The sequence below is a fragment of the Meleagris gallopavo genome, chromosome 7 (assembly GCF_000146605.3).
Source record: "Meleagris gallopavo isolate NT-WF06-2002-E0010 breed Aviagen turkey brand Nicholas breeding stock chromosome 7, Turkey_5.1, whole genome shotgun sequence".
In the NCBI taxonomy this organism is placed as follows: Eukaryota; Metazoa; Chordata; class Aves; order Galliformes; family Phasianidae; genus Meleagris; species Meleagris gallopavo.
The window spans coordinates 26,367,816-26,394,854 of record NC_015017.2 but is presented as its reverse complement, the minus strand read 5'-3'; the positions used below and the strand labels follow the sequence as shown (position 1 = coordinate 26,394,854).

Below are 27,039 nucleotides of genomic sequence, written 5' to 3'. Positions count from 1 at the left end.
TTCATTTGAGCTAATGGTCTTGCTCTTAAACTGCCCCTTAGTTGCCCCCTGAAAAGTGCTGAGAGACTTCATCTCCTTTGTGATGAGATTGAATGGTGTTTTAGCATCAGTCAGGAGATGAGGACCAGAGAAGAATTCCTACTTCTTTAAATGCTCTTTTACTTTCAGCATGATGCTGACTGGAAGTGTATTGAAGCATCTTATTCTTTAGTTTTCCCAAAAGACAGTCAGCAGCCTTAACTCTACAAAAGATTTCTCTCTGCAGTGATGTACGAGAGCTATTTGTTAAACTTGAGGAAGAAAGCACCTGCTGGTGATTTCCTGAATCAGGCCCATGCATGTGTATTCTGCTTTTGGCTTGTTTTTGAACTATCTGTTGATCAGCCAGTCCTAAGCTAACTTCATTCTGGTTATGGTTCTAGTCTGAGTCTGTCTCTTATGTATGGTAGACAGCTGGAGGGATATGAGAATTTCCTTTGTGACAAAGCCTTTTTGGTAACTTATGTTTGTACAGAACCCCAGGTGGTGTGTTCCCCTTTTGTTATTTTTCTTTGCTTTGTCTTCTGTGGGGCTGTAATTCTTGCAATCTTGTTAATCAGTGTATGCCATTAGTGAAAAAGGCTCTGACCTGTGCTTCACTGACATTTAAAATGCGACAAGGAAATATTAACGGCATCGTGCCTTGTTCCCAGGTGTTATTGGGGTTTCCACAGTCACTTCAGCAGAGAAGCAGACCATTTGTACCACACCTTGGAGTCCTCCTACCAGAAGGCCCTGCAGTCGCATTTGAAGAACTCTGACAGCATCGTGTCCTTGCCACAGTCAGATCGCTCCTCCTCCAGCTCCCAGGAGAGTCTCAAGTAAGTCATTGGGCATCGTTACTTCTCTCTTGGTTTGAACAACTGCAGAGATAATGTGATTGCTTCCTCAAATTCACAGGAGTTTTGCTTGTCTCATCTGGTTATCGGTGGCCTTAACGCTTGATTATACTAAAATCTAGCTAACGTTATATTAAAATAAAATGCATTATTCTGATATATGTGTGTATTCTTGCTTCTCTTAAAGAGGTGATCAACTTAGGCTGCAAACATCTGCAACTGAAGATACCTGAAAAATACCAATAGCTTTGATACAACCCTTTAAACCTACAGACTGCTCTTAATGATCACTTCTCAATTAACATACATCTTTTCTTAGTGCTTTTGCAGAGAATTTCATAATGATGCTGTATTTATATTTTTAAAAAGCTTTGTTAGTCCATTCCTGAATATAAATAACTTCCTGTTAACTCAGTTATGTACTGAGGGAACAGAGAAGCACTGTTACTGCTGACTGTGATATATCAGTTTTGTTTTTTTAATAAAACTTATATTAACTTCCAGCCGTCCACTGTCTGCCAAAAGAAGTCCTACTGGAAGTACTACATCAAGAGGTGAGAATGGGAGCTGAAAATGCGCTGAGATGTTGCTGAGGAATTGTGTTGAAGAATGAGTATTTTGTACACTATAGTGTACAAAGGACAACTTTTTTGTGTACTGCTCCTTAAAATGGCACCTTATTACGTAGTTTTTAATCAGCTCTGGGTTGTACAATGTATTTTTGTACATTGGTATCTGATGCACTGATGCCTTTAAAAGCTGATATGTTGTTACTGCTTGCACCTGAAGGAAGGCTAAAAAGCTTTAAAAATTGTATCTAAGGTAAGTGTTGGGGGTGAAATAGCTGGAATTAACTCCTACTGATGCTAGTACATACAGCTAGGTAGTCTACTGGTGCATCACCCTTACACTTTTCTCTCACTTGTTTTTTATGGTTTCAGCACTTATTGGAGGCACTGTCTGCACAGAATTCCCACAGTGTTAAATTCCATCTTCTGATTAATCTGTTTTTACCTGTAGAATATTTGGGTGTGACCAAGAGTTGCTGATTTTGCTTTATAAGTGCAACAACAAGGGAATACATAAGAAAAAATGCTTCCTTATTCAATAGGCATGTTTGTTTTCTTCATTCACGCACCCAACCTAAGCCTGTATGCTTCTGTACTTTCCAGTGGACAAGTACAGGCAACCTTCCTGTCTTAAGCAAATGCATGTAATAACCTAAGTAGTACATTTGAATACAGAGCATAACAGAGACACCTTCTGCCCCTATCAGTATACTTTGCTGATACCTTGGATACAAGGAAAATTTTGTGTGGCGCCTGCTTTATCTTATGTGTGCCCACAAATGCATCCATGCTTGCAGCAGAATAGACAAATTTTTTGCTTCAGAGGGTAAACAACATGGAGTGGTGGAAACAGTGATCCTCGTGAGAAAATGCTTTGAAAAGGAAGGTAGGAAGACTTCCAGCAATGTATAAAACCTGGGTTGAAGGACCTGTGTGGATCTTTTCTAGATGGCAGCTCACAAAGTGGTGATGGGTACTTTACCTGAGTTTTGTTGTATTGCTGGCCTGGTAGTCTTTTCTTGGCATTTAGGTTTAGTGTCTGATGAAGTTCTTGAAATATCTCTTCAGTCACTGTGGGGAAACCCACATTACCCCGATAAGACATTCTTTAAGTATTTCAGTGTAATTAGAGAGTGTTAAAAATAGTACGTTAAACTGCTTGCTGTGCTCTTTGAAGCACACAGCTCAAAAAATTAATCTTCTTTATTCTGGGTCTCCCACTCCCATCTGCAGCATCTACAGTAAGTACAAAATCTGTGTCAACACCAGGATCTCTGCAGCGATCCCGCAGTGACGTTGATGTGAATGCAGCAGCTAGTGCCAAGTCGAAAGTGACATCTTCTGGAGCATCCACCCCCTTCAGTTCTGCTGCAGCCCTGCCCCCAGGCTCATATGCATCACTAGGTAAATCTATATGTTCTACTGTTGCAGTCAGCTTTCTTTACTCTCAGGAAGTGCCTGGATAACTTGATTTGAATGTCAAACTCTGTAACTGGAAGAAAATTTCTCTGAGATGGCTAACAGTTCTTGGGCATGAATGTGTGATCTCTTCCTTTTTGGAATTAAGCAAAAAATTTCTGAAGGAACTGACTTGGAACAACTTCCCATTTTTGTGAATTGTTTTTATAGTCTCAGCCTTCTTTCTGGGGAAAAGTAGACCTTATTCTGGTTCCATGACGCTGTTGAGGAAAATGCTTAGTGCTCTATTACTTCTGACATTTCCTTCTGTCTCTTTCCCTTCTCTTCCTCTTCCTTCCTCTTTCCTTGGCACTTGTTTTCCATGAATTATTCTGTGCTTTGAGGAGTACATCTTTGTTGAGTTTGATAATTTTGTAAAAGATACAGAAGCGAAGAAAAGCAGGCCTTCTTATTTCACCACATAGTTGGGATGTAAGATACTGCTGACTCTTCTTGGATTATAGCCACACTGTGCTTTTTTGTCCAAGCATTGTGTATCGCACAGGTACCCACCAGTGTTTCTTACAGCAAAGTTTGCATTTGATCTTTCTCTCCTGGAGATGATGCTGCTAATTTGCTGAAGTAGGAAGTGCAAGGCAGTGACCAACACCGAATAATTCTGCAGATTGCATAGTAATCTAATTCTTGAGGTTTTTATTGATTTTTACCTTTTCAAGAGGGAGAAAAATTGGATGCCTCAGTGTCAAAGTCAGTGTTCTTGATTTGGGCTGTGCCGATAGCCTTCATTCCTTCCTTGAGTCAGCTGAAATGTAGTTTTTCCTTAGCGTTGAGCATTTGATCTTATTTCAGATTAAATAAGGATGCTTTTTATAGATTCCCTTTGTAGATATATTTCTTCTATATCTGAAGTCCTTTATAGTGTCTTTAATGTATTGGTTGTATTTGCTTCAGAAGTTCATGTTTTATTCTGATTTATATTGCTTATTCATATTTAGTTCAAGATTTAGTTGCACTGCAGTGAGCACTTAATACAGATCCATGGAGTTGATTGCTTAAGAGTGTGCTTTCAGAGCTTAAGGACACAGCCACCCTTTAGATGCACGGTGTACAGGCCTCAGTGGCAAATATGCTTTTGCACTGTTGTATGTCACAAAGAAGAACAGAAAGTGGGGAAGAAAATCTAAAAGCTGGTTTTGTCCTTGAAGCCTGAAAACTGAGTGCAGTGTTACTGTTGCTCTTAAGATCCTAAAGGAGAAAACCAGGAAACACACTGTTTCTTCAAGTTATGCGAGCATGGCTGCTGCTAAAGGAGTCTGTCTTTCCTTTTGAGCTAGCAGGGACATTTGCTGTCTTTGCGTCTCCATGAGAGAAATGGTGAGGCAAACAAAGAAAATGGGGTTTGACAAACATTAGATGTGTGTGGAAAGAAAAACTTGTAACCTTGTTCTACAGATTCATCAAGCTTTGATTTATTGCTCAAACTTCTTGCATTTGTTTGTGTTAATTTGTTTTCCATACTTCTTTAGCTAATATATAGTGCCCATCTCTGTTGATGTTAATAATTCTTCCCTATTAATCCTTGCCTTATTTTTTTTTAATTTGCTTAAAGATGGTACTACCACTAAAACTGAGGGTAAGCAGTCTCTCTATGTAACTGAGATGTGTCTACAGTCGTACCACTCTACCTGGTCTGTTCTCAAAGTGTTACTGATTCTCATCCATGTTCACTGGTGACCTGCATGAAGTGTTGCATGGTTGTCCTGCTCATTTTGATGCCATGGGGTGTTCTTCACTTTCTCTTCAAGCTGCTCCCTGCTAATGGCACTGTTCTGGTTTCATGACTGATTTCTAATCACAGAATTGCATGTGTGTCTTCCTATTCACAGCAGCGCTTTTGGTTGACGGTGACCTGAGCACAGATTACAAAAGCAGGGCTTGTGTTTTCTTACTCTATGTTGTGTAAAGGTTTGCTGTGTTTTTCCATCCAAAGCTCAGGTCACAACTGCCAAATGCTTTCAGGAAGAGACTGAGCAGCAAGAGAATTGAATGAGATGATCACATGGCAGAAAAATGAGGACAGTAAACAATGATCTCTAGGGAAGGAGTATTTAGTCAACCTCTTTAAACCTGAGCTCTCTCTTTTTATTGTTAACTGAGATGGCTTACATCTAAAACAGTTGGAGGAAAGTTTTTTTCTTTCAGGAACACTGAGCCTGCTAGTTTGGGAAGGCCTGCAGTCTGGTTGGCTATCTGGCTTTTTGTCAAAGCTTATTCTTCTCAAGCAAAACAAAATCACTGGGAAATCTTTTCTTTTTTTTTTTTTGAGGCAGACAGGGATTGAAAACAAGGCCTTCTACACATAATGAAGACACTTCCTCCCAGCCCAACCAATTTTTTCCTGTTAGAAGTCTCTTTTCAAGGGATCTATTACTGTTTGATGGGACTGTGCTAGTATCCTTGATGAGTGCTTGTATTTGGATGTGGTGTTCTGAGAAGTGCCGCTGTGCTGTTATCACGTATTTTCTTTCCTTCCTATTACTCATGCATCAATTTAATATTTAGTGGGAGAAGTGTCTACCATCTTCAGAACTGGCTCTTAAACTTATGGTCAGAAGGTGAACTGGTTCAGAATCATGAACGGCTGTTGATCCTTCATGATCTCTTAGTGACAAGGAATATGAAGTTGGCCTAAATGCTTGTATTGAAGTCAGTGTCAGATTAAATGAAAGTTCCAAGCTGTTTTAATCCTTAGCTTTTTTTTAATTTGCTGATCTTTCTTTTTCATTTCTTTTCTTCTCCATAGTTTTCAAAAATTCTCGTTTTTTTCCCCTAATGTAGAAACATTGAATGTTTTATGTAAATTTATGAAATAGCCTATGCAATGTACGGATCCTCTCCGGAACTGTAATGGTGTTTGTGGAGGTCTGTTCCAGGAACTCTCCTCTGGTATACCCTCGCTTTTAGTTTATTAAATGCTCTATTGTCATCATAATACGTTTTAAATTAGGGTTGTTTTCCTCCAATTTGACTACACTGGATGCAGATGTGGTTTGGTTTTAAAAAAAATAAAAAATCTGTAATAGAAACCAGCCAGTCACTTGCTGGAGGGGGAAGATTGAGGGAATGAACTTTCAAAAATTGCTTTTTGTTGCTTTTGTGTTAAATATGAGATCTCATCTCTTTTGCTGTAGGATTCTTTTCTGGTGAGGGGAGCAGGGATCACAAAGGATTATAGCACTGTGGCACACCACAGCCAGAGCCCTGGAAGGACGAGTTTAATCAGTGGTTCAAACTCATTGTCATGTTTTGTTTCTCTTTGTCACAGCAAAAAACAGCCTTCAGATAGCAATTTGTTGTGTCCTTCAGATGAGGGTCTGGAGGGATGTCTTTTGCTAACTCTGATCTTGCAGAGTGTAGAGAAGGCAGAACTTCATGTTCTTAGAAATTAAAATTAGCAGATCCAAGTGTGATCTTTTTCTGGAAATAGCTGTGTGGTCTGGAGATGAACTTTAAACAGAAAGCAAAAGTTCCTTTTGCATGTATGCCTCTGTTTTGTTGCAGGTTACTAGTATATCTATTACCAGAGCAAAATCTTTGTTTTCTTTTCCTCTGTGTGTGTGTGTGCATGTGCACGTTGTTCAGCATTAAGTTTAATCTGCAGTCTGGCTCCCATCATGGCTTTTTGTAGCTGCAGTGTAGAAGTTTTGCACCTTCCCCTCAGCTGGGAGCCAGCATTGTACAAACTTGGCAGTTCCCACCTGCTCTGCCCTTGATTCTCCTCAGTGTTTTGGTTTTGAGCCAGGCATCTTAAAAGAGGAGCAAGATAAAAGTGGCTTGTGCCACTGGCAAGCCAAGAGGAGAGTATTGGTTCTTTGGTTTTAAGTAGTGTCACCTCAGTTAGCAAATGCTGCAAAAGTGCTCTTCTGTGTGAAAAAATATCATGAATCTATATGCAATTTTAATCTGGATAGATCTTCTGTGTGTGTGCTGTGAGTTTGTGTCTTCATGCAGGGTATGTTTTGATAACCCAGACCCTTTGTGTCTCCAGAATGTCATGAAGAGTTCAGTAGGCAGAAAGCCTGTAAGAGTTAAACCTTTTCAGTCTTGATGGGGTTTTACAGCTTGTGCCATACAAGAAACAGTTGTGCTCTAAATCCTTGTTGTTGTATGTGACTAAAGAGAAACTTCAGAGAAGTTTCTGCTTGTTTTATCATGGAAGTTTTTCAAGTCTGTCCCCAAACTGACAAGTTTATAACTAACAATTGGCAGTTTCCAGACTCAGTGGCACGATTCCTAATAATATTTATTACACTCCAGAAAGAAAATAGTCTGATTTATCATTGTTCTCAAATAATTTGGACTTAAACAGATCAAGCATCTTGAGCCTTAACGAAGGCTTTGGATAACAGTTGCAAGAAATGACTATTCTTGTTTTCTTTGCTTTAAAGCTTTTCATTGTCCTCAGCGACAAGCTTTAACTCGAAGATATGACTGAACATGGTAGCTTGATCTGAAATGTTCAGGGAGGAGGTTTTTCTCTTCTCTTGGTTGATCCCTTTGCAAGTGCTGGCATGAGTTGCCTGCACATACTGGTGTAGAGCTGTACAGTGCTGCTTTTGCTCTGTCAGAAGATCTTATACAAAAGCAAGTGTCAGCATATACTGATGGTTTATGGTAAGGGTAGAGTGTGTATCAGGGGAAATTGTGCTGTGAAATTAGGTGGTGTACTGGTAGTGTTGGATTTGTGTTATGTATGGAACCTGTGCCTTGCATACTGTAAGAAGGATATATTTTTATAGGTTTACATACAAATCAAATAACTGTGTATTCTTCACAAATGTATTACCACCAAATGACACATGTACACCTATGGGGATCCCAGGGGCTTTTTCAGGCTTTTTCTCTTTTTCCAAGTTGGGAAAAAACCCAGGGAATGCATGAGCTGATCCATGATGATACCCTTACCATCCCAGTGCTTCTGCTTATAACTTGTGTGATTGTAGGCATCATTATTCACAGCACAGAACTGATTAAACTTAGTTGTAGGTCTGTTATATATCGTCTGTGATTTCTGGAGTATTAGAAAAGCAGTTTCTTCACAGGCTGAATCTCACAAAACCTGTGTTTGTTCTGAGTCACGGGGTGGTGATGCAGTAGTATCCACCCAGAGGAGTTCAGAACAGTGCTGCTGAGTGAAGCTGCTCCTAATCACAGAAAGCTACTTTACTTGTTCCTTTGTTGTTCTTTTTTTTTTTAAAAAAAAAAAACCCTGCTAGATCTAGGCATGTGTTAGACATCTCAAAGTTGATTCTGATCCATTAATTGTTGTAAAAATGGCAGTAACTTAAAAAACAACAACAACAAAACAACCAAACAAAAAAAGGCCAATAAACAAAAAGCCTACAAATGATTTCTTAACAGAAAACATATATATGGAGTCTTCCAAATCACTTTCTGTACCAGCGGAATGTCACATTTGCATGTCAAACTTAGATCAAAGCTTTTCTAAATGGCAGTACTTTAATGCTTTTTGGAAACTAGTCGGGGCAGACTTTATCTGTTCATTTGCTGTGCTGTTGCTCTCAGATTAAAGTAATTCTTTTATGAAGAGCAGAAAAATAACAGCTATAAAATATGAATTGCTGCATCTGCAGTTTGAGCTGGGTATGGAAACAAACCTCTTTGAAAGCAGTGTTCAGGAGTTGGATTTGTTTGCATTTATCAACAACAACAAAATGTCTGCCTAACTTTTGCTATGTTATTTCTGGTCTTGAAATGTTTTATTAGTGGTAGAATGATAGGGATTAAGTGACACAGTCCTATGTGCAAATGTGGATACGAATGCAGACTCTTGTTTGCAGATGGAATGCTTAAGGAAATGTAATAGAGACATTTGTGTTGTGTAAATGAACATTTTAACATATATTATACTTGGAAAACTTAACCTTAAAACCTTGATTTTCCCACTCAGGCAGTTACTGATTCATCTTGCATTATTAGAAAAGCAAAGTAGGTTTTGGATATTGTAAGATTAACTTAAGGACTGTGCCTGTGTGTGTGGAGATCAGTTAACTTGGGAAATACCCCAGGTCCCTCTCCATCTTTGTCTCATATGGATTTGTGTAAATTAATGAAACTTTATAACTTTTCAAGAGACACTTTTTATCTCAGTCTTCTCCCTGACACATTCTGGGTCACATCAAGGTTCAAGCCAAAATCTATTAGCCTAGAATGAAGCAGCATCTTGCTCATGAGCACTGTTTCAGAAACTGACGAACTTGGTAGGTGTCTATCTGCTGACCATTAGGGATTTCAAAATAAGACTGAATACTTTCTAATCTTGCTGGTATTTGCATGTTAATTTAGTTTGAGTCTTTGGTTCAGTTTTTTGTTGAAGTCCAAAAAATTGACATCAGAAGCAGATCTTGATTTTTTTTTCTGTGTGTACTATTTTTGGTTTTATATTTCCTAAAGATTGGGCAGTCACTTACTATATATTGTCCCAATTTTGTTCTTAGTTACTACTTGATGAAGCAAAAAACCAAACCAAAAAAAACAAAAAAAAAACAAACAGAAAGAAACAAAAAAAAACCCCACCCTGATCTTGTAGATGCAGGAAGAACAGGTAATTGTGAGAATAGTGGACTATGCATAGAAGGAAGCACCAATCCCTTCTCACCCATCCACGGCCCATACACATCACTGTGCTTGCCAGTGCTGCCTGTTACTGGGCCTTGAATTCCAATTTGTGATACAGGCTTTCTGCTGGCATTGTGGAAGGATGGATGGTCAATTCCATTACTGGTTCCTTAAACTGCTCAAGTTAAACTTCTTGTTTGCTTTGTACACCAACTTCTGCCAGTTTGTTTGTCTTCCTGGTTTTGTGCTACTCATTTTTACTTTCACACTTATAAATAATGATAGGAATATAGTCGTCTTTCTTTGCTCTCTTCATCTTGGCTCAGTCCATCTTAGCTGGCTTTAGAATAGCTCAGTAAGCCTGCCAATTTGATTTTAAAATCAGGTTGTCAAGTACAGGTTACCTTTTTTTTATTTTTTCCCCCAAAAAAACAAATCTAGGTTTTCTTCTCAAAGTTTTCCTTGTCACTTTGTCTATCAGAAAGATTCAGCCTGTGTTATGAATATTTTGAGAGCCCAGGCAAAGGAACAGAGCTCCCATTCTGCTCAGCCTGGGGCTGTGTGCCACTGCCCTGTTCTGCACATGAATCTTCCCTGGTTTTTGGGTGGGAGGTATGCATCTCCTTGTTTGTGTTTCTTTGCTTGTATGGTGAACGCACCGTAAGTGGGGGTATGAGATGAATATCTAATTGGTGGATGCAGCTGTCAAGACTGCTATCTTACCTGTTGTGTTTTTCCTTTTATTATTATGCATGCAACTTGAAATCATCCTCTGAATGCAGGATAGCCCTGGCATTAGTCCTGAGAAACAGCTTCAGATTTGGCAGAGAACAGAGTTGTTGAAAGTGCTGGTGGAGGCTTTCTTTGTGTTACTCTTAATTATCATTTCTTTCCCATTAGCTAGAGACTGATAATTGAACCTTAGCTCTGGAAAGAACATTCTGAGGGGAACAGCCCTGCCCCGGGAAGGGGGTGAACCGATGACCTCGTAAGCTGTTCTAGCTCAAATTACTGTGGCTTTTTCACGAGGAAAGGACAGAAAAAGGACTAAGAACACTTTGAGACTTTGTATCCATTCTCTGCCTAAATAAAGGGCAGACACACGGAATGTTTTTTCCACTATGTTCATTGTGTTAAAGGGGAATCACCATTACTAGTGAAGTTACACTGATCTCAATATAAATACAAGGGATCAGTAAACAGCGGGGAGATGTGAACGAGGCTGAAATAAAAGCGTGGCCGGACAGCGCTGGCAGACTCACTGCACTGCGTGCTGGGTGCATGGAGAGCAGGACGGAAAGCACCGAGCTGTGGTCTGCAAATCTCAGCCATGGAATTTGTGGCTGCAGCTGCTGTGCCTCTCTGCGAAAGGGGGATCGCCTTATCAGAAAGTAATTATATAGGGAGTCACGTTTAGATAACAGAATTTTCTTGTGACCCTTCTTCGGGAAAGAAGGTACTGCAGAACAGAAGCACAGGCACTAGAGATCACTTTTTTTTTTTAGTTGAGCCAGCTGATAGCTTTACTGAAAGCAAAAAGAGTTTTGGATGTGTGGACCATCACTGTATATCCCCTCGTTCCTCATCGTGTCTCCCTGTAAAATTTGCCTTCCGAGTCCTGGTTAGTTGTGTGCACAGCAACACTGCGAGCCTAGAACAGATGCTTTAAAAACAGCTGTTGCCTTTGGAAGAAACCTGTTAACAGTTTGTCTTTGCATTCCTCCAGGTCGGATTCGTACAAGGAGGCAGAGCTCTGGCAGTGCCACCAGCGTCACCTCGACACCTGCTGATACTCGAGGCCGCAGCCGGGCTAAAGTGGTTTCCCAGTCCCAGCGTAAGAAGTGTTTTGTTTCTGGGGGAGGAGAAAAAACAGTTATTAATACTTTTCTCTCAAATTGTGGTAGCATCAGCTGAGAATTGGGCTCACTTTTGGTGAATAATATTTGGACATATAAATCAGAATGTTTAGCTGCTGCTGTTGTGTAGCAGAATTGCAGATTTTTGTGACATGTTAGACTAAACTTGCACTGGGTCCCACTGAGCTGCCCTCTGTGTCTGTAGCTAATTGCTGTCCTGGGTTCTTGCCTTGTCAAGCTTTTCCTGCTTATGTTACGATATTTCTGTATGTGTAACGTAAACTGTCTAAAGTGCTTTAGCATCAGTTTAGAATAGAATGCTACCTATTTTCTGTAGATATGATGGAGGTGGTTCTGTTCTCTTTATTCACATGATGCATCCGTGCTCCCTGACCTCCTTACAAGCTGTGGTTTCTCCCAGGAGCCATGCACGCAGTGTTGCTGCATATTTGTCATGTGTCTAAAGAGAATTTTGTCACTCGAACTTGAGAAGAAACGGAGGGGAGGGAACCTCTCAAATTGTTTCACCTTATTCTAAAGCTCTGCTTTGTTTGTGCCATCATTGCTTTGCTCTATCATGCTGTAGATATGGGAAAGCAGTTTATAGCGTTATGATAACCAGGGATGGCTGAAGAGAGGAGCATTATAACTAGGATGGGGCTGAATGGAAGTCTTTACATTGAAGTCATGAAGGATTTGGGGCTTTGGTATTCTGATCTTAATTCCTATCATTTAAAACTTAAAGATAATTTATGGCTTTTAATCAAGTTTTAAAAATTTTAAATTTTTTTTACTTTAGTGAGAAATGATCAGATGAGACAAGTTTCAGATTTATTTAAGGAAGTGTGGGGGGGTTCAAACATTATGGGTTTAATTAATTTCATGCAATGTACTTATGAGGCTGTAGGAGAGTCACATCTATACCTCTAGTTGGTCTACTTTGTTGAACCTTGATTCCAGCTTAGCACAACTAGATGTGATCTTTAATCTCCTAATCCAAGCATTACATGAAGTAAATAATGAATTAATGTATAACATATTCAGAGGAACAAACTTGTATGCCTATGCATTTGTAGCTTTGTTTCAGTTTTACAGCATGGGCTTGGGGTATAATTTAAGCAGAACTTGGGTCTCATTGTGGGTTGATATTGCTGAGAAGCTGTTAAGCCTTTGGAAATTAAATCACTTGCATTTGCACATTAACTCACTGCATTCTGCAGGGGCTCTTGGAGTGGCACATTTGTGAATATTTCTGTCTGTGTATAGCATAAACTGCATGCTGAACGCTGTACTGTCTTCATGTCTTTTAATCCACTTTTTGCCTGTCCTTTGGTCTGCCCTCATAATCAAGGATCCAGATCAGCTAATCCTGCTGGTGGTAAGAAACATTTTCCCTTTCTTGCTTTCTCATGTTATTTCCTTCAGTTTTTTAACTGCTAAGCTTTTAGCTTCCTTCATTCTCTCCTGGTTATCAAGGCTTAAAAAGCATTTTCCTAAAATTAGAAAACCAATATGTATGGCAAATGACCTAGATTTCTCATAGTAATCGAACACAGTAAGCATAAATTGTGTATTAAAGCTGGCTCATTGTTATAAGCATTGCAGAGAAGCTCCTGGAGCTTAAACTTCACGCACAAAATTCCTCAAAGTACAGTTATTTTGGTGAGACTCCACTGACATCAATGAATGTAGCACTGTAACTGGTAGGAACATTGGCTTTCAGGGTGTGGATGTTGTGAGAGAAATTGGCATCTTTCACAACTGCTCTCACTTTTGGGGGGGATATTGGAATACATAATTTAATTCAAAATGGCTTTACCCAAGAAAGGAGGGAGCAAGCAAGTTGAAGTAATACATGCTTTTATGTTTTTGTCCATCAGATGAGTAAAACTGCATACCTTCTCTAAATTAAGAACACCATTTATCTCTTAGTTAACTCAATAATCATAACAGTATTTGGGACTTAAATATTTGAGATGTGTAGATACTTTTTAGAAAGCAAGCAACTTGAATATTTGTACAAAATGTGAATTTGCCAGAGAATATTTTTGCGACCTTTTTTAGATGTTATTTTCCTTCCTATTCTAGCAACAACAACAAAATGTTGGATATTAGGGATGGTAATATCATAGCAAATGTCATTTGTATACCTAAAGAAACAAAAAAGGGTCTTAAATCCATTAGTTTCGTAGTTCCTTGGTTACCTTAAAGCCAACATTACTTAATTTTCAGCAGAAACATGCTACAAAAATAAGATTCCCTGGGTAAAAATCATTGTATTGTTCAACCTGTTGAGTTTGACAGCATGAATATTTCAGACAAATGTCAGTTGCAACTGGAATGTAAATATTGTAAATAAATCTTGGTCAGCAGACTAGACATCATGGCTTAGAAAAAATGTAAACTTGCCATGAACAATTCAAACTGACAAGGAAAAATAAATCCAGCCAACTATTTAACTTGCTAAATATTCTTTTTCCAGCTGAAAAATAACTAATTAGCTGTAGTCAGACCCCAAGTAAACCAGCATCTCTACAATTGTGACAGGGTTAGTTGGTTTACTCTTCAACATGCTGGTTTGCTGCTGTAGAGACAATATTCTTGTTTTGTTGGTAATGTTTTTTCTTCCCTGAATTGTAAGAATACAATGTCACCACTGTAGCATAATGTGGAGATGGGGCTGACCTACCTTGCAGCAGGTTACCTGTGCCAAAAGCTGGTTATCTGCTGCACAGCACTCCACATGAGCTAATTCTTGTTGCTGCTTGTTGAGTCAAAGCAGCCTATGGATCTTATGTTGCTGCTGCAAGGCTGCTCCTGGCATCTCCACAAACTCACTGAAATTCAGCTTAGGGTATTCCTGCACTGCGGTGTCTGTTGTGGTCTTGATCTTGATTGGGTAGCACCATTCATATGTACAGAATTGCTAATGTCAGTGTTTATTGTCCACGGGCTTTCTTCAGTCATCCTCTTAAAGCCTGTGGGAAGCAGTCCCATTAATTTTCTGTGTGCTTTGGGTCATACTGCTAGAGCTGATTGTGTTTCAGTTTTGCTATCAGTATTTAAGACGTCAGGTTTTTTGGTTTTGCTTTTTTTTTTTTAACTCTTTGTATTCCTCATTTCTGGTTCTATTCCAGCTGGTAGTCGCTCTAGTTCTCCGGGTAAGCTGTTAGGAAGCACCTATGGTGGCTTGAGCAGTGGAACATCCAGAGTTCAACCTGTGCCATCGTCTTCAGAGAAGCGCAGCAAGATCCCTCGGAGCCAGGGATGCAGTCGAGAGACGAGTCCCAACAGAATAGGACTAGGTAAGAGTAGTCACTGCAGTGACACATTGGCCTGCGTGCTCAAAGGATGGGCTTCCCTGTTGAACATGAAATGTACGTGGTTGTTGTCTTTCTTCTGAATTCCTCAACTGGCAAGTTAATGTTTTATTTCCAGAAATGAACTGTTATTTATTATGGTTTGTAGGAAAGTAGTTCTGATTTTCCAGGTTGAGGCATAGTTTCAAAATACGTGAAGATGTTTGTATCTCCTGTTTGAAATTCAACGTGAGTGATGTTTTTAGGTCAGGCAGCAAAAACAGTTGTCATGAATAACTTTCAAAGCAAAAATACCTCATTTACGACTGGCTTAGTCCTAGGACCAGCTGAGCAATTTTACAGCTAGCTGGAATCAAGGGTGCTGAGCACTTTGTGATTATTTAATAATTTTTGCAGCTTAAATGCAAATGCTTAAATTAAATGCTTCTTGTCTGGAATATCTTGGAGCTACATTTTTAGATAGTGTTTTAAACTTACACTTTAATTATTCTGCTTCCAAAGTTCTTGGCTTAGTGACTATTGTGGAAATAATCCATAATAATTTCTATTTTCAAATTTATCACCAGACTCATTTTTTTTATAAACAGGTGGGTAAGCATCATCGTATAGAAATTTGTGTATCTGAATTGAGATTTAAAAAAAAAAAGATATTCATGGACTAAGCAAGTAAATATTGTTTTCATTTCTGAAATGGAAATGTTTTCAGAAGCTTGAAGTTCACATAGTTCTAAACAACTGTTACTATATTTTGTATCTTCAAAAAGTTTATTGGTAGATTAAATTGAAATAATGACCTTAGTGCTGGCAATTAAATTTTTAATTATTACATTAGCAACTACATTTTAAATGTAAGCTGTATTTCTGTTTAGAGCATTTCTAGAGAAGTGTCTTATTCAAGTATACTGAAATGCACTTAAAGCACCTGAGTGTGCATGCTGTTAGGAGTCATAAAAAATACTGCCTGGTTATTTTTCCACTTTTAGTAGTGTTCTTAGTCTGATCTATTTTATGACTTCTGTATGAATGCATTGTGCTCTTCTGTTTGTTACTTTCAAAATGTGGTGTTTTCCAAATAGAGACAGTTGTGCTATCACTCTACAAAAGAACATAGTTTTTGAAAGTAAATGAAGAATGATGGATAGCACCATCAGTTATGCTTAAGTTATCATCATGTGGTCTGATTTGAAACAATGTTTAGCATCGAATTAACTTTGTAAAATCCTCACTCTTGGGTTGCCTGCTTTCAGGTATATTATGGGAGCCATGAAATCCTTTGGAAGTGTAACATGTCTCTCACTGCTCTGATGTGCTGTGAACAGTCAGCGTTTGAGCGAGAGAACTCTGTTATTTATCAGATGTATGTTTTCCACCCATCCCCATGTTGATGACTGACCAAAGCCTGTTCTTTCAGACTCTCATAAAGCAGTTTAACACTTGTGTTGGCTTTAGCTTTCAGTTGCAGAAATGGTCTCTATCGAATTTTGAATGTGATAAGATTAGCTTGAAGGAAGGTAACTCTGATCTGTCATCTTTATACCATTATCCCATTGTGTCTATGACTTACAAGTAGTTACAGTTTTTGTTTTCTATTGTATTGCTTCGGTCTCTGTGACACATTTTTTTCACTCATTTCATTAAATGGACTCCCATTCACCTTGATCCTAAGTATGCCAATAAACTTCACACTAATTCAAATACTTGAGCTCACATACAGCATCAAATGTGCGTGCAATCCTTTAAGCTCTGTGGGATTATATATGTTTGACAAGCATGTTCTTAACCCATGGACTGAAGTGTCTCTTAACTTACATGGTCATGTTGTAGTGCAGAGGGTGTTGAATAATCTTGCAGATCAAGCTGTTAGAGACGGGTGATTCCTGGGTCCTGTTCATAACTCATCCATTGAGTTGATGCGTAGTATTTTGCAAAGGCGGCTAGAAGTTGCAGTTGTGTGCAAGAGTAAGCATGCAGTGCAAGTGTGTGTATGGGTGGGGCTTTACAGAACAGCCACCCACTGGAGTTTATCAGGCCTTTTGGGAAGCAAAGGCAGTGATAAGCTAATAGAGCCTTGCACGTGGATGCCTGTAAGCATCAGTAGCTTGTTGCCAGATTAATTTCATTGCTGATCACAAGTATCCATGCATTATACTCTTATATTTCTCTTGTTTGCTGGAAGCCTTGGAAATGGATGCTGTTGGATGCTCAGTAGGCTGTGTATCCTGACAGGTACTGCAGTGTGGGTGTGTGCCGAAGGCCAGCTCCCTGCTCCTCCCCTCGAGCCCATCATCAGAGTGGGGATAGAGCTTCCACGGCACCTCCCAGATTCTGAGCTTAGAAGGTGAGGAGCCAGATCTTTGATTGCAAGTTGGATTTGAAAGCAGCAGGAGATTTGAGATAATTTTGTTCTTCAGAAAGTGATGCAGGTGCAGTTAGTTAACATATAGCACGCAGTTTTTCATCAGTAGTTATGCTGTGTTTATTGGAAAGTGAAAGGCAGCTCTTTGCTTGCCTCTGCTGGGTGTACCCTACTGCTGTGCTTGGCACTGGCTGCTTTGGCAGCATTTACAGACTTTTCAGACTTAGTTAGAAATCATTAAAAACCACACCTTAATGAAATGTAGGCTTCCAAGTGGTACATTGATAAACAGGGGAATGATTGAGTTCTGCTGGTGGAGTTTGGGAATTCTGAAATTCTTGTCTGTCTTGTCTTCTGAAAAGACAGCCAGGCTTTGGGTATATGAAAAGCTTGTCTAAATGACAACGCTGCTGGCCCTTGATTTTGGTACTGCCTGAAGAAAATACTCTTGAATAACTGATATTCAATCTTCTCTGCACAAAACACAAAGAGGAGAAAAAAAAAAAAAGGGTAGAGACAGATGCCTGGGAGTCCACAACAGACTCATCATTTTGTTCTTTTCAATCCATTTTTTTTTTTGTTATATTTCTCTCTTTAGTAACATGTAAATCTTTGGACCATTGCTCATGAAATACACTGTTTGCTTTTGGGCTTTCTCTGTGTGGTCAATATTGTGGTTTATCTTTGGCTTTGTCTTATTAGACTGCTTTAATGCAGTTTAAAGTGCTTTGTCTTCATACTTCATGCTGCTGTGATTATCAGTAATGGAAGAAGGATGTACTGTGTACATCAATTCATTTTTTTTAATCATTCACAACTCCCTCTTTCTGAGCTGGACTTAGGGTTGCACTATAGAAAAGACTGACAAATCTCTTTTGAGAGAAATGACTGCTTGTGCAAACATGATATGAAGGCTACCATTATCTACATAGAAGCACGAGACCCAAGAATGAGGAACTAGCTTCTAAAGAGCCTGCAGTTTGAAGCTAGTATTTGTGCAGGAGACTTCAGATTGTTACCTCTGTCTGTAGTTCACCTTACAGCTTTATTTCTGTAAGCCTGACATGGGATCACTGTACTTGTGGACCCTAATTTCAACCTCTTTTTTATTTAATCTGCCTTATTTATTACAAGACCATCTAATTCACATGGGCTTTTTAGAAATGCACTGATCAAATCAGCTTGGTCACTATCTCATCTTGTATTGTCTGACATCAAAGTTCAAGCATCAGAACCATTAATTCATCTAAAGGATTTTAGTTGGGGTTAACAAATTTGGAAGGGATATGACAAACCAAGAATGTGGCACTAGTTTAAATTTTGAAGCTTAGATATGAAAGTTTCTATTGGTGTACTGTACTGTTTTGCTTGAAAGGATACTAAGACACCCAAAGCATGAGTGACCATTCAAAATCAGACGTTATTTTCTGGCAGGGTTTTTCTCATATATCTCCTCATCAAAAAGAGGAGCTGCATGAATGTGTGGTCTGCTTTCTTGGTGAGCTCACAGAAGCACTTAAGTTCTTCAAAATAAATTCATGACAGTTAGTCGCCATTTTTGCATCCAAAAATGTTTTATTCTCTACTGGGCATAGAGCTTTTTTTAATACCATGTTGCTATCATCATTCATATCAATGGCAAAGAATTTGCACAGGAGTAAATTTTTTCCTTAAAAAACTAAAATTCAAATCCATAATATTAAGTAACTTTCTGAAAGCACTAGTTCTGTTTCTCTTCCATGGACAAAATTTCCAATGAAGTAAAGTGGGATTGCTTGTTATAGAGAAAGCCACTGCATCTTCTGCCTTCTGTTGTGCATTTGGCCCAATGAAGGCTGCATATGATGAGTTGCTTTGACATGGCTGATAGCTAGAAGTCTGTTAGGGGAAACTGAACACTTTATAGCTGCCAGACCACAGATAAATCTCCTTGATGCAGGGCTTTGTCAAAGTAAAGATTGTAGTTAAAGGCTCTCCTTATGTGTGCATGTATCTCATCCATAAGTGTAAGATTTTAGAAATGTTGAAGATCAGAAGTTAGACAGCTGTTGTTTTAAAAAATAAAAATGAAGCTGCTGCTATCTTAAAATTCAAACCACTTTCAAAGCTGTCTATCAGGTATTTAGGTCTGAATTATTTTTCCCAGTATTATTTGTTAGAGAAAATTCCTTTAGTATGTACCTTTTTTTTTTTTCTTAGGTTATTTGTTCAGGACAAAGTTATCCTTGTAAAAACGAAATCTATTCAAAGATATTATACTGGTATTGAGACAGACTTTTAAAACACTTCAATCTGATTAAAAATGCTGCTGCTTTGTTCCAGAAGGATGTTTGTTTTTTAATTAAGGAAAAAATCTTTCATGAAAGTTTTTTTGTAGCTTCATCTGTTTTGCATGCTTTGTAATTGTAGAACTTCCCTAAATGATTGAAGATGTCCTACTCCACTTGAATGACAAAACTTGGAGTGCTTAAGAAACAAGGATACTATCAGCCAGACATTTAATATTGATGAAATTTCACTTCACAAACGCAGCTCAGCACGTAGCATAGTTGGTTTGTAAGAGCCTGAGCTGGCTGCTGAAACTGATGATTACTAATGTAATAATTACCTTAACTAACAGAAATGTGACTTGACTTTGAGCTTTTCTGTCCTCATTAAACTTGTTCACCTTCTCTGAAACTCTCCATGCTGCATGCTAGCACGGAGCAGTCGTATCCCCCGACCCAGCATGAGTCAGGGGTGCAGCCGTGATACCAGCCGTGAGAGCAGTCGAGATACAAGCCCTGCTCGGGGCTTTCCTCCACTTGGTGAGTACTTTGTAGGCCTTGGAGTTTTAAGGATCAATTTTTTCCCCTTTTTCCTTGTTCTGATTGCCCCTTCAAGACGCTGCCAGATGAAATGAGCTTGATTCCTGACACGCTCCCTATTTCCAACCCTGTTTCCTTTCTGTTTTCTTCTGCATGCTTCAATTCTGGTTCTCAGCATTTCGCTATTAGTATGAAAATAGTGTAGCCCGAATTTTGTTGTTTTTCAGTTTCATTAAATCAGCTTGTGTGGGGCTGCCGTGCTTTACAGCACTGAGCAAATTGATGGGAGAGTAAGCTTCTGTTTTCTAGGTCACGGTGAAGTAGTCAGTATCACTGTAGTCTGTTGTTGATTAAATCTATCCATGATCTGATTTTCACAAGTAGCTACAATGTCATTTCTATTTTAAATCCTGCAATGAAGAGAGTGTTCTTTTTGTACAGGTTTTATTCAACACTCTTAGCCATGAGTTAACAAGTTGCACGTGCCATTTCATAGAAGACTTTCAAGCAGACAGAAATGAAAAAGCTAAAGTTTTAAAGGAGCATCACTATCATACAGCTTGGGTGCACAGTATGAGTAGGAAGTCTCATTACACTTATCACATGCAGGATGTTCTTCTGCACGAGGCTAAAAAGAGGATAGTTAATGTTTCTGATCAAATATCATGTCATACGTATTCAACCAACTACATTGTTTGTTGTATGAAAAATGTCATCTCAGACATAATTAAGCGTAGATTATCTCCAGGCCCCTTCCCATATATAGTAATTTAACAGTTGTGCATGTGTTGTAAAAGTGAGAAGGAAGCTCTTACTTAGGGCTGAAGAATGTTATTTCAAGATTTGCTTTGCATGTGACAAAATACAGCTGTAAGAAATACTATGTAAGTAGAATGTAACATTTTGGACTTAATTCTGCATCAAAGCAATTAGTAAGAAAAGGTTATTTAAAAAAGAAGGGATAAATGGGCAAAATCTTCCTGTTTGGTTCTCATAGTTAATACATTGTACTTTGCATAAACTTTTAAACCTACATAGCTATTGTCAGTATTGATTCATTTACTCATACCGACTTCAAATGCTGTCAGAGGAGAGTCATTGTCTTCATATCATTGCCAAAATTCCCATTGATTTCAGTGATGTAGAGTGGAACCTTCAAGAATGTTTTGGGTTCAGAAATTCATTATTTAATTCATTTATAAAATCTATCTGTAATATCTCAGATTTACTGAGAAATGGCTGAAGTTCAATTTAGCATTCAGAAATTTTAGATAATTCAAAGAGGCTTTTTATTGATTAAATGAAGCTGATTTGATACCAGAGCCATAAAGGGATGGTAGATATCCAACTGTAGCTTGTTTTTATAGTTAACTGTGTAGCTTCAGTTTTGTATGAGGCTGTTTTCTCCAGCCAAAATGTTTTAGGCATGCTGCATGTGAGGGCTAACTTGTTTGTATTCTGTCTTTTTGCTCTGTTTCTTCTATTATAGTGAACATACACAGATACAATCTTGAGCCTTTGATCTAAATAATTAAATGCAGCATTCCAGTATCACAGTTGGTGTGAATTCTGTGCACCATCACCAAGTCTGACTTGGACACTGAATATGAAATTTCAATTACAGATATGTATTGGTTGTAACCAATATCTGTATGTATGTAAGCATACAGTGGTTGTAACAAATATCATAGTGGGGAGGAGGAGTGTTTCATTTTAATGAAGCTTAATTCATTTCTAGGGATGCAGTTGTTATACAGTCAGGAAGGGGAAAATGGAAGGTGGGGGGAAAATTATCATTGTAATGGTAACCCAATATAGTTGCTATTCTGTTACCCTTTCCTTGTGTTTTCACTGAATGCTGTAAGCTGGAACACAGCTTAAGTTCACAAACTTCATTCTGTAGCTTGTAACTTATTTGAAAGTAGAGCTCTGTGTGTATATATATATATATATAGCAATTTAAGCCAAGATGGTTCCATTACTGTATTTTTAGAATCCAGTTAATCTTACATTAATCCCTAAATAATGTAGTCCATTTTTGCTCATGAAGATTAACTTTATATTAGTGAATTTTACTTAAGCTAGCTATATGTAAACGACAGAATTCCTGCATTTAGCAGTATATTAATGATCAGTGTCAGCACTGGCATCCTGGCCTTGCAAGTTACTTATTTTCAAAGCTTCCATGCAGATGTGTGTGTCTGTGCACCAAAATGTCTCTCTTTCCAAGTTAGGAGGTTGAGTGAGCTGAAGGGAAATGGTTTTGAACTGGAAGAGGGTAGATTTAGAGTAGACATTAGAAAGAAATTCTTTACTGTGAAAGTGGTGAGACACCAGAACAGGCTGCTCAGTGAGGTTGTGAATGCCTCCTCCCTGGAAGCATTGATTATGTGATTTATTTAAAAACCACTGTTGAAGATAAGTGATTTTTATTATTTCTATTGCTGTTTTGTCTTGGGCCTTGATCTTGCAGCAAAATCTATAGACACAATGGATGGCTCAGAAGAAAACATTTGCAAGCTCAGAATTTTAGTTGAGGGTTCAGACCATAATCCTGTATTGATCCTGCAAATCTGTCATGGCTTACTTATGGCATCAGTGGGATTGTTCTCCTGAATAAATGCATGTGTTCTACATATTTAAAGATCACATTGCATATTGTGTGGAGCTTTGGCCAAGTTGTCACAACTGGGAGGAAATCTGAACTTTTTCTCATTTTGCACACTTTTTTTACATTACTAGCATTTGTTTATTAATGCGTAAGAGGAGACAATTTTTCTGTTGCTCACACAAACACACAACTGGCAAACCTCATTTGTATTGGATAGTGATGGGGTTTTTTTTCAATTTCTTGACAGTATTAGTTACAATGTTGTATCAACAAGGCCTTTGGTGAGTCTGGTGACAAATTGCGCACACAGACAATCAGTGTTTGGGTCAGTTGTTTTTTAAGTTAGGTGAACATATCATTGCTGGATATGGGAAAATTCTCTTCAGAAAAGTTAAATTTCTGTAATTCAGAAATGTCTGGGCTGGCTTTCCATTCACCTTCATAAAGAACTAACTCACCTTTATGCTGAGCCCGATATCTGAAAATCTCTCAGACATTTTGTGATTCATGTGCTGCTGACAGCTGAGAATTGGAGTGGGAGCTATATTTGGCTTCAGCTCTACTGCTACTGTCTGTTCTGTTGCTACTAACAATTTGTTTGTATACATATGGTACAGTTCTAGATAAATGTAATGTGAATATGCACATACATGTGAATTAAATTCAAAAAGCACGTATACAAAATTTGTTAGAGCAAAAGATTTTTGGTAGTAGCAACAGCTCCAGTATGTGTGTTTGTTTCAAGAAAGAAAATTACGTCAAAACCAAAAGAGCTATAAGCAGTTGTTGGCTGACCTCCCTGTATGACTCCTTGTACTCTTTCAACTTCTGTGGTTATTCGTTCTTTTTGTGAGCACTGTTTTTTTTGCATAGGCTAGAATGTTTTGGAAAGAGACTTGCAAGCACAGTTTCTAACCATTTATCATGGCTTCCCATTGGGGTTTAGATCAGACACATCTAAATCCTGCTCTATGGTTATGTGCTCCACGTTGTCATGATGGCCATCTTCCAGGTCTGTGGTTCTGGAATGGAACTGATGCACACTGGTTTTCTTTGCTGAAACTGCACTGGGTTTGCAACAGTTACAAATGAGTTTTGTCATGCATCGTGTTTATGGTCATGAGGGAAGGGGAGGAGAAGCTACAGATGGAGATGACACTGTGGGGCTTGCACTGTATCTGTTGTGCATTCATATACAACGTCATTTCCCTGTCACTATGAAACACGTTTACCGGTAATGTTCACGTGCATCCCCTTTGGATTGTGGCATTTTCTGTCTTGGGTTAAATGTGTGTTAATCCTGTGGGTGTTGCCATTCCTTCTACTTGCAGCTTCTCGACGTCATTCCAGGTCCACTAGTGCTCTCTCCACTGCTGATTCTGTTGGGCAGTCAGGTGAACAAGCGCTAACTGCATGAATCTGCTTCTTATATGTAGTCTTGTTTTACACCATTTTAACATTTGCTGTCACGTGCATCAGCCAGCACTTGGCATGTGCTTCTCACCACTGCGAGGCTTTTTGTTCTGTTTTGTTCAACGTGGCTTTTTCTTTTTGAATATTTCATTTATTGAATGTTTTTATTTTATTTTATGTACTTCAGGAACGTTGTGAGCAGTGTTTAAACAAAGGGTGATCCAGGGCTTTCTCAGTTCTCTTGTAAATTGGATCAGTTGGATCAGCTAGATCCGGAACAATACAGAGTCCTTGCAATTCATGCCTGTTTGCTCTTCAGCAGTGTAGTAGTTTCCAGTGTTGAGGACAGGATCCTAGTGGGTCTCATTCCATTTATTACTAAGCTTTTCAGACTCCTGTCTGTTAATGAAAGTGCGTTGTGGGTTCCTGTCTGATACTCACGAAAGCAGCAAGAATTAAGTATCTGATGAGTTTTCAGAATGAACCTTGGAGATAACATGTGCTGATCCACCCTTCGTATACTGCTGAAGACCTTATGCAAAGCACGTGGAAGTTGTAGGAAAAATAATTCCTTTAATTTCAGTGGGCTTTGCATCAGTAGAAAATAGTGAGGAAAACCTTCAGATTCTAGTTGCCTTCTCCTCTCCTGTGCTGGATTTGCAGTTGTGGAATACCTGCAACTCCCTTTGAAAACAGGATATTTCGCTAGGAGTCTTAAGCAAAAATAAATGAGTGCTGCTAGTGTTAGGTCAGCAGAAACTCAAATGTGGATACGAAGATGATGTAGAAGATGAATTAGGGCATCAGTGTTTGATTGGAGGCTAAAACTGCATAAGGAATTAGTGACACTAGAAGTTAGTTAACTAAGTTTCTTCAGGTAGGCAGTGAAAAATGTTCTGTTCCTCTTAAGTGCAGTTAAATTGCTGACACTTAAACTCAAAACATTTCCCCTTCATCAAACTACTGCAGAAATGATGCAAGCAAATTGGATTCTGGCATGTTTCAAAGCAGCAGTTTGAATTTGTATTGAACAGAATTGTCAAGAACAAAAAGGGCCCTCAAATCTAACTCAGATCTAAGCTTAAGCTTTTTTCCTTCAACTTTGCATGATAGTCAATTCATGCTTTGCTCCGGTTTGTTACAAAGCATAATGAGACTATATATGCTTATCTTTATTCTTAAGAAAGACAAAGAAGTAGCAAAATCAAGGAATTTTGCTGGAATTTGCTGAAATTTTTCACCAAGCAACAACCATAATTAAAATAGCCAGAAGGAAAAGTGAGTTTGACCGGAGCACCTACTGTTCAGCCTGTTTATTGACAGTAACATGGGGTTTGTCTCTAAGGGTTATTCTTGGAGCCAAACGCATTCCCAGCCCTATGGTAGAGGTATGCCGAGCTTCCTTCTAAGATCAGATGTGTGCTTTGAGGTGTGGCAGCAGTGTGGGAAAAGCCCGCATTGATGTGGACGTTATGGGTTTAATGGTCACTGCAAGAAGTCTTTTTAAAGATTTCCTGACAGCTGTTGGGGATGGATAAAAGACAGCATGCCACCTTGTGCTTTCTCAATTTGATTAAAAAGCCCTGTTTTGTTTTGTTGTTTTTCCTTTTTATGCTGGGTATTTAAACTGACCTACAGTTGAATTACTTTGTCATTTTGTTCTTCATTTTTTAAAAAAATAAAAACAAAACTATCTTCCCTTTTCTAATGTAATACTAAATTAACGTGAAAATGTGTAACAGTGATATTATGATATTGTGCCATTTGAAAGCTATAACGCCAAATTCTGCTCTCAGTAAGACTTGAGTAACATCGTCAAGTTAGTAGATTTAAATATAACTGAGTCCAGAACTTGTCTCAACGTTTACAGCCGTTGTGTTGTACCCGGTCTCATTTGCACTTAGAAAAATATTCGTCTTTTGTACCTCTTTTAGTATGTATCTCTGTAACAGTAACTTCAAATTCAGTCTGACTCAATGCTTTATCGTCTTCTGTGCTTCCATTAAGAGTAAACAGATCTTTCCATTTTAGGGATCAAGTGTGGTTTCAGCTACATATTTGAAATGATTCTTCAACCCAAGTGCATTAAAAAAGGGGATAGTAATAACACATACAACTTTTATTTCTTTGTGAAATATCATTTGATTACTTTTTGGCAGTAGATCTAAGATGTTTGTTTTTGTTGTTTTTTTTTTTCCTCTTGTAATGTGTTTCGTAGAAATTGTGCTTTTGTTGTAAATCAGAAATGTCTCGTCTGGTTGCATAACTGGGAAAGAGCAAGTTGTGGTAACGCTTCTGAAGTAAATGCTAATCTTCATCTTTTCTCAAAAATATTTTAGGTTTTAAAAAGTTGTCCTTATTTTCCCCTCAGTAGCTTAATCCTTGCTCTGACGTGCTCAGGTAAAGCTTTAAAATTAGGATGACAGCCTGGCAGGCTTCAGACTCTGATTTCAATTATGCAGGGCAGTGTGAGCTAATTCCCTAAAAGAGATTTCAGTGCAATAGGCTTCTAAAGAGAAAAGCAACAAAACTTTGTGATAAGAAGAGTTTTTGAAAATAAATACAGTAAATGTATGTAACATTGAATGAAACATTCAATTTTGCGGAAATTCATGATGGAAACACATTTCAATAAGCAGTCTTCTTCCTTGGTTAAATTAAATATAGATGAACTACTGAAAGACCCATGACTGCATCCAGTGTGGGTCAGCTGATGATCTGTTTGTGCAGCTTCATTTGTGCACCGCTGAAATGCTGGCAGAGCTCTTATTGGCACATATGGTGCAAGATATGTCCCAGAGGGATCTTTCCCAGCCCTTCTGGAGCAGAGACAGCCCCCTGTGGAAACAAAAACTTGAAATGTTGAAACCAGGCTCTTTCTGGTTATTGACTGGAGCCAGGATTGCAGAAATAGATCTCTGATCTGGAGGGGCTGTGCTGCTGGAGCCTGGCCTGTGGCCCTGGTTGCTGATTCTGCTGTATCACTGCTAGTGATAGCTTTCCAAATATGACTTTTGCTCAAAGAAATTCATTCTGCAATGTTTTTATCAGACTCTGGGCAAATGATAAAGTAAGCTAGTGATTACTGTGGATGTAAGTGGCATTTGGGACTCAATCCTGTTATTTTGGATGCTGTTGAGAGCTTTGCCATCAGTTCATAGGGAGACATGA

The 27,039-nt window shown here is 38.6% G+C and overlaps 1 protein-coding gene across 15 annotated transcripts in view; it reads left to right on the top strand.

Moving 5' to 3' along the window:
* Nucleotides 1–27,039, top strand: part of CLASP1 (cytoplasmic linker associated protein 1) — an 83,006-nt gene that overhangs the window by 7,905 nt on the left and 48,062 nt on the right. For 5 of the 15 annotated variants that reach the window (XM_031554240.1, XM_031554237.1, XM_031554239.1 and 2 more), the window contains exons 9-16: nt 693–860; nt 1,383–1,432; nt 2,681–2,851; nt 4,476–4,499; nt 11,232–11,339; nt 12,713–12,739; nt 14,499–14,666; nt 19,737–19,844. In XM_031554240.1, the coding sequence (XP_031410100.1) occupies nt 693–860; nt 1,383–1,432; nt 2,681–2,851; nt 4,476–4,499; nt 11,232–11,339; nt 12,713–12,739; nt 14,499–14,666; nt 19,737–19,844 (824 nt within the window). The remainder of the gene's footprint in view (nt 1–692; nt 861–1,382; nt 1,433–2,680; nt 2,852–4,475; nt 4,500–11,231; nt 11,340–12,712; nt 12,740–14,498; nt 14,667–19,736; nt 19,845–27,039) is intronic. The other 10 variants (XM_031554248.1, XM_031554247.1, XM_031554245.1 and 7 more) reach the window with 7 other exon arrangements.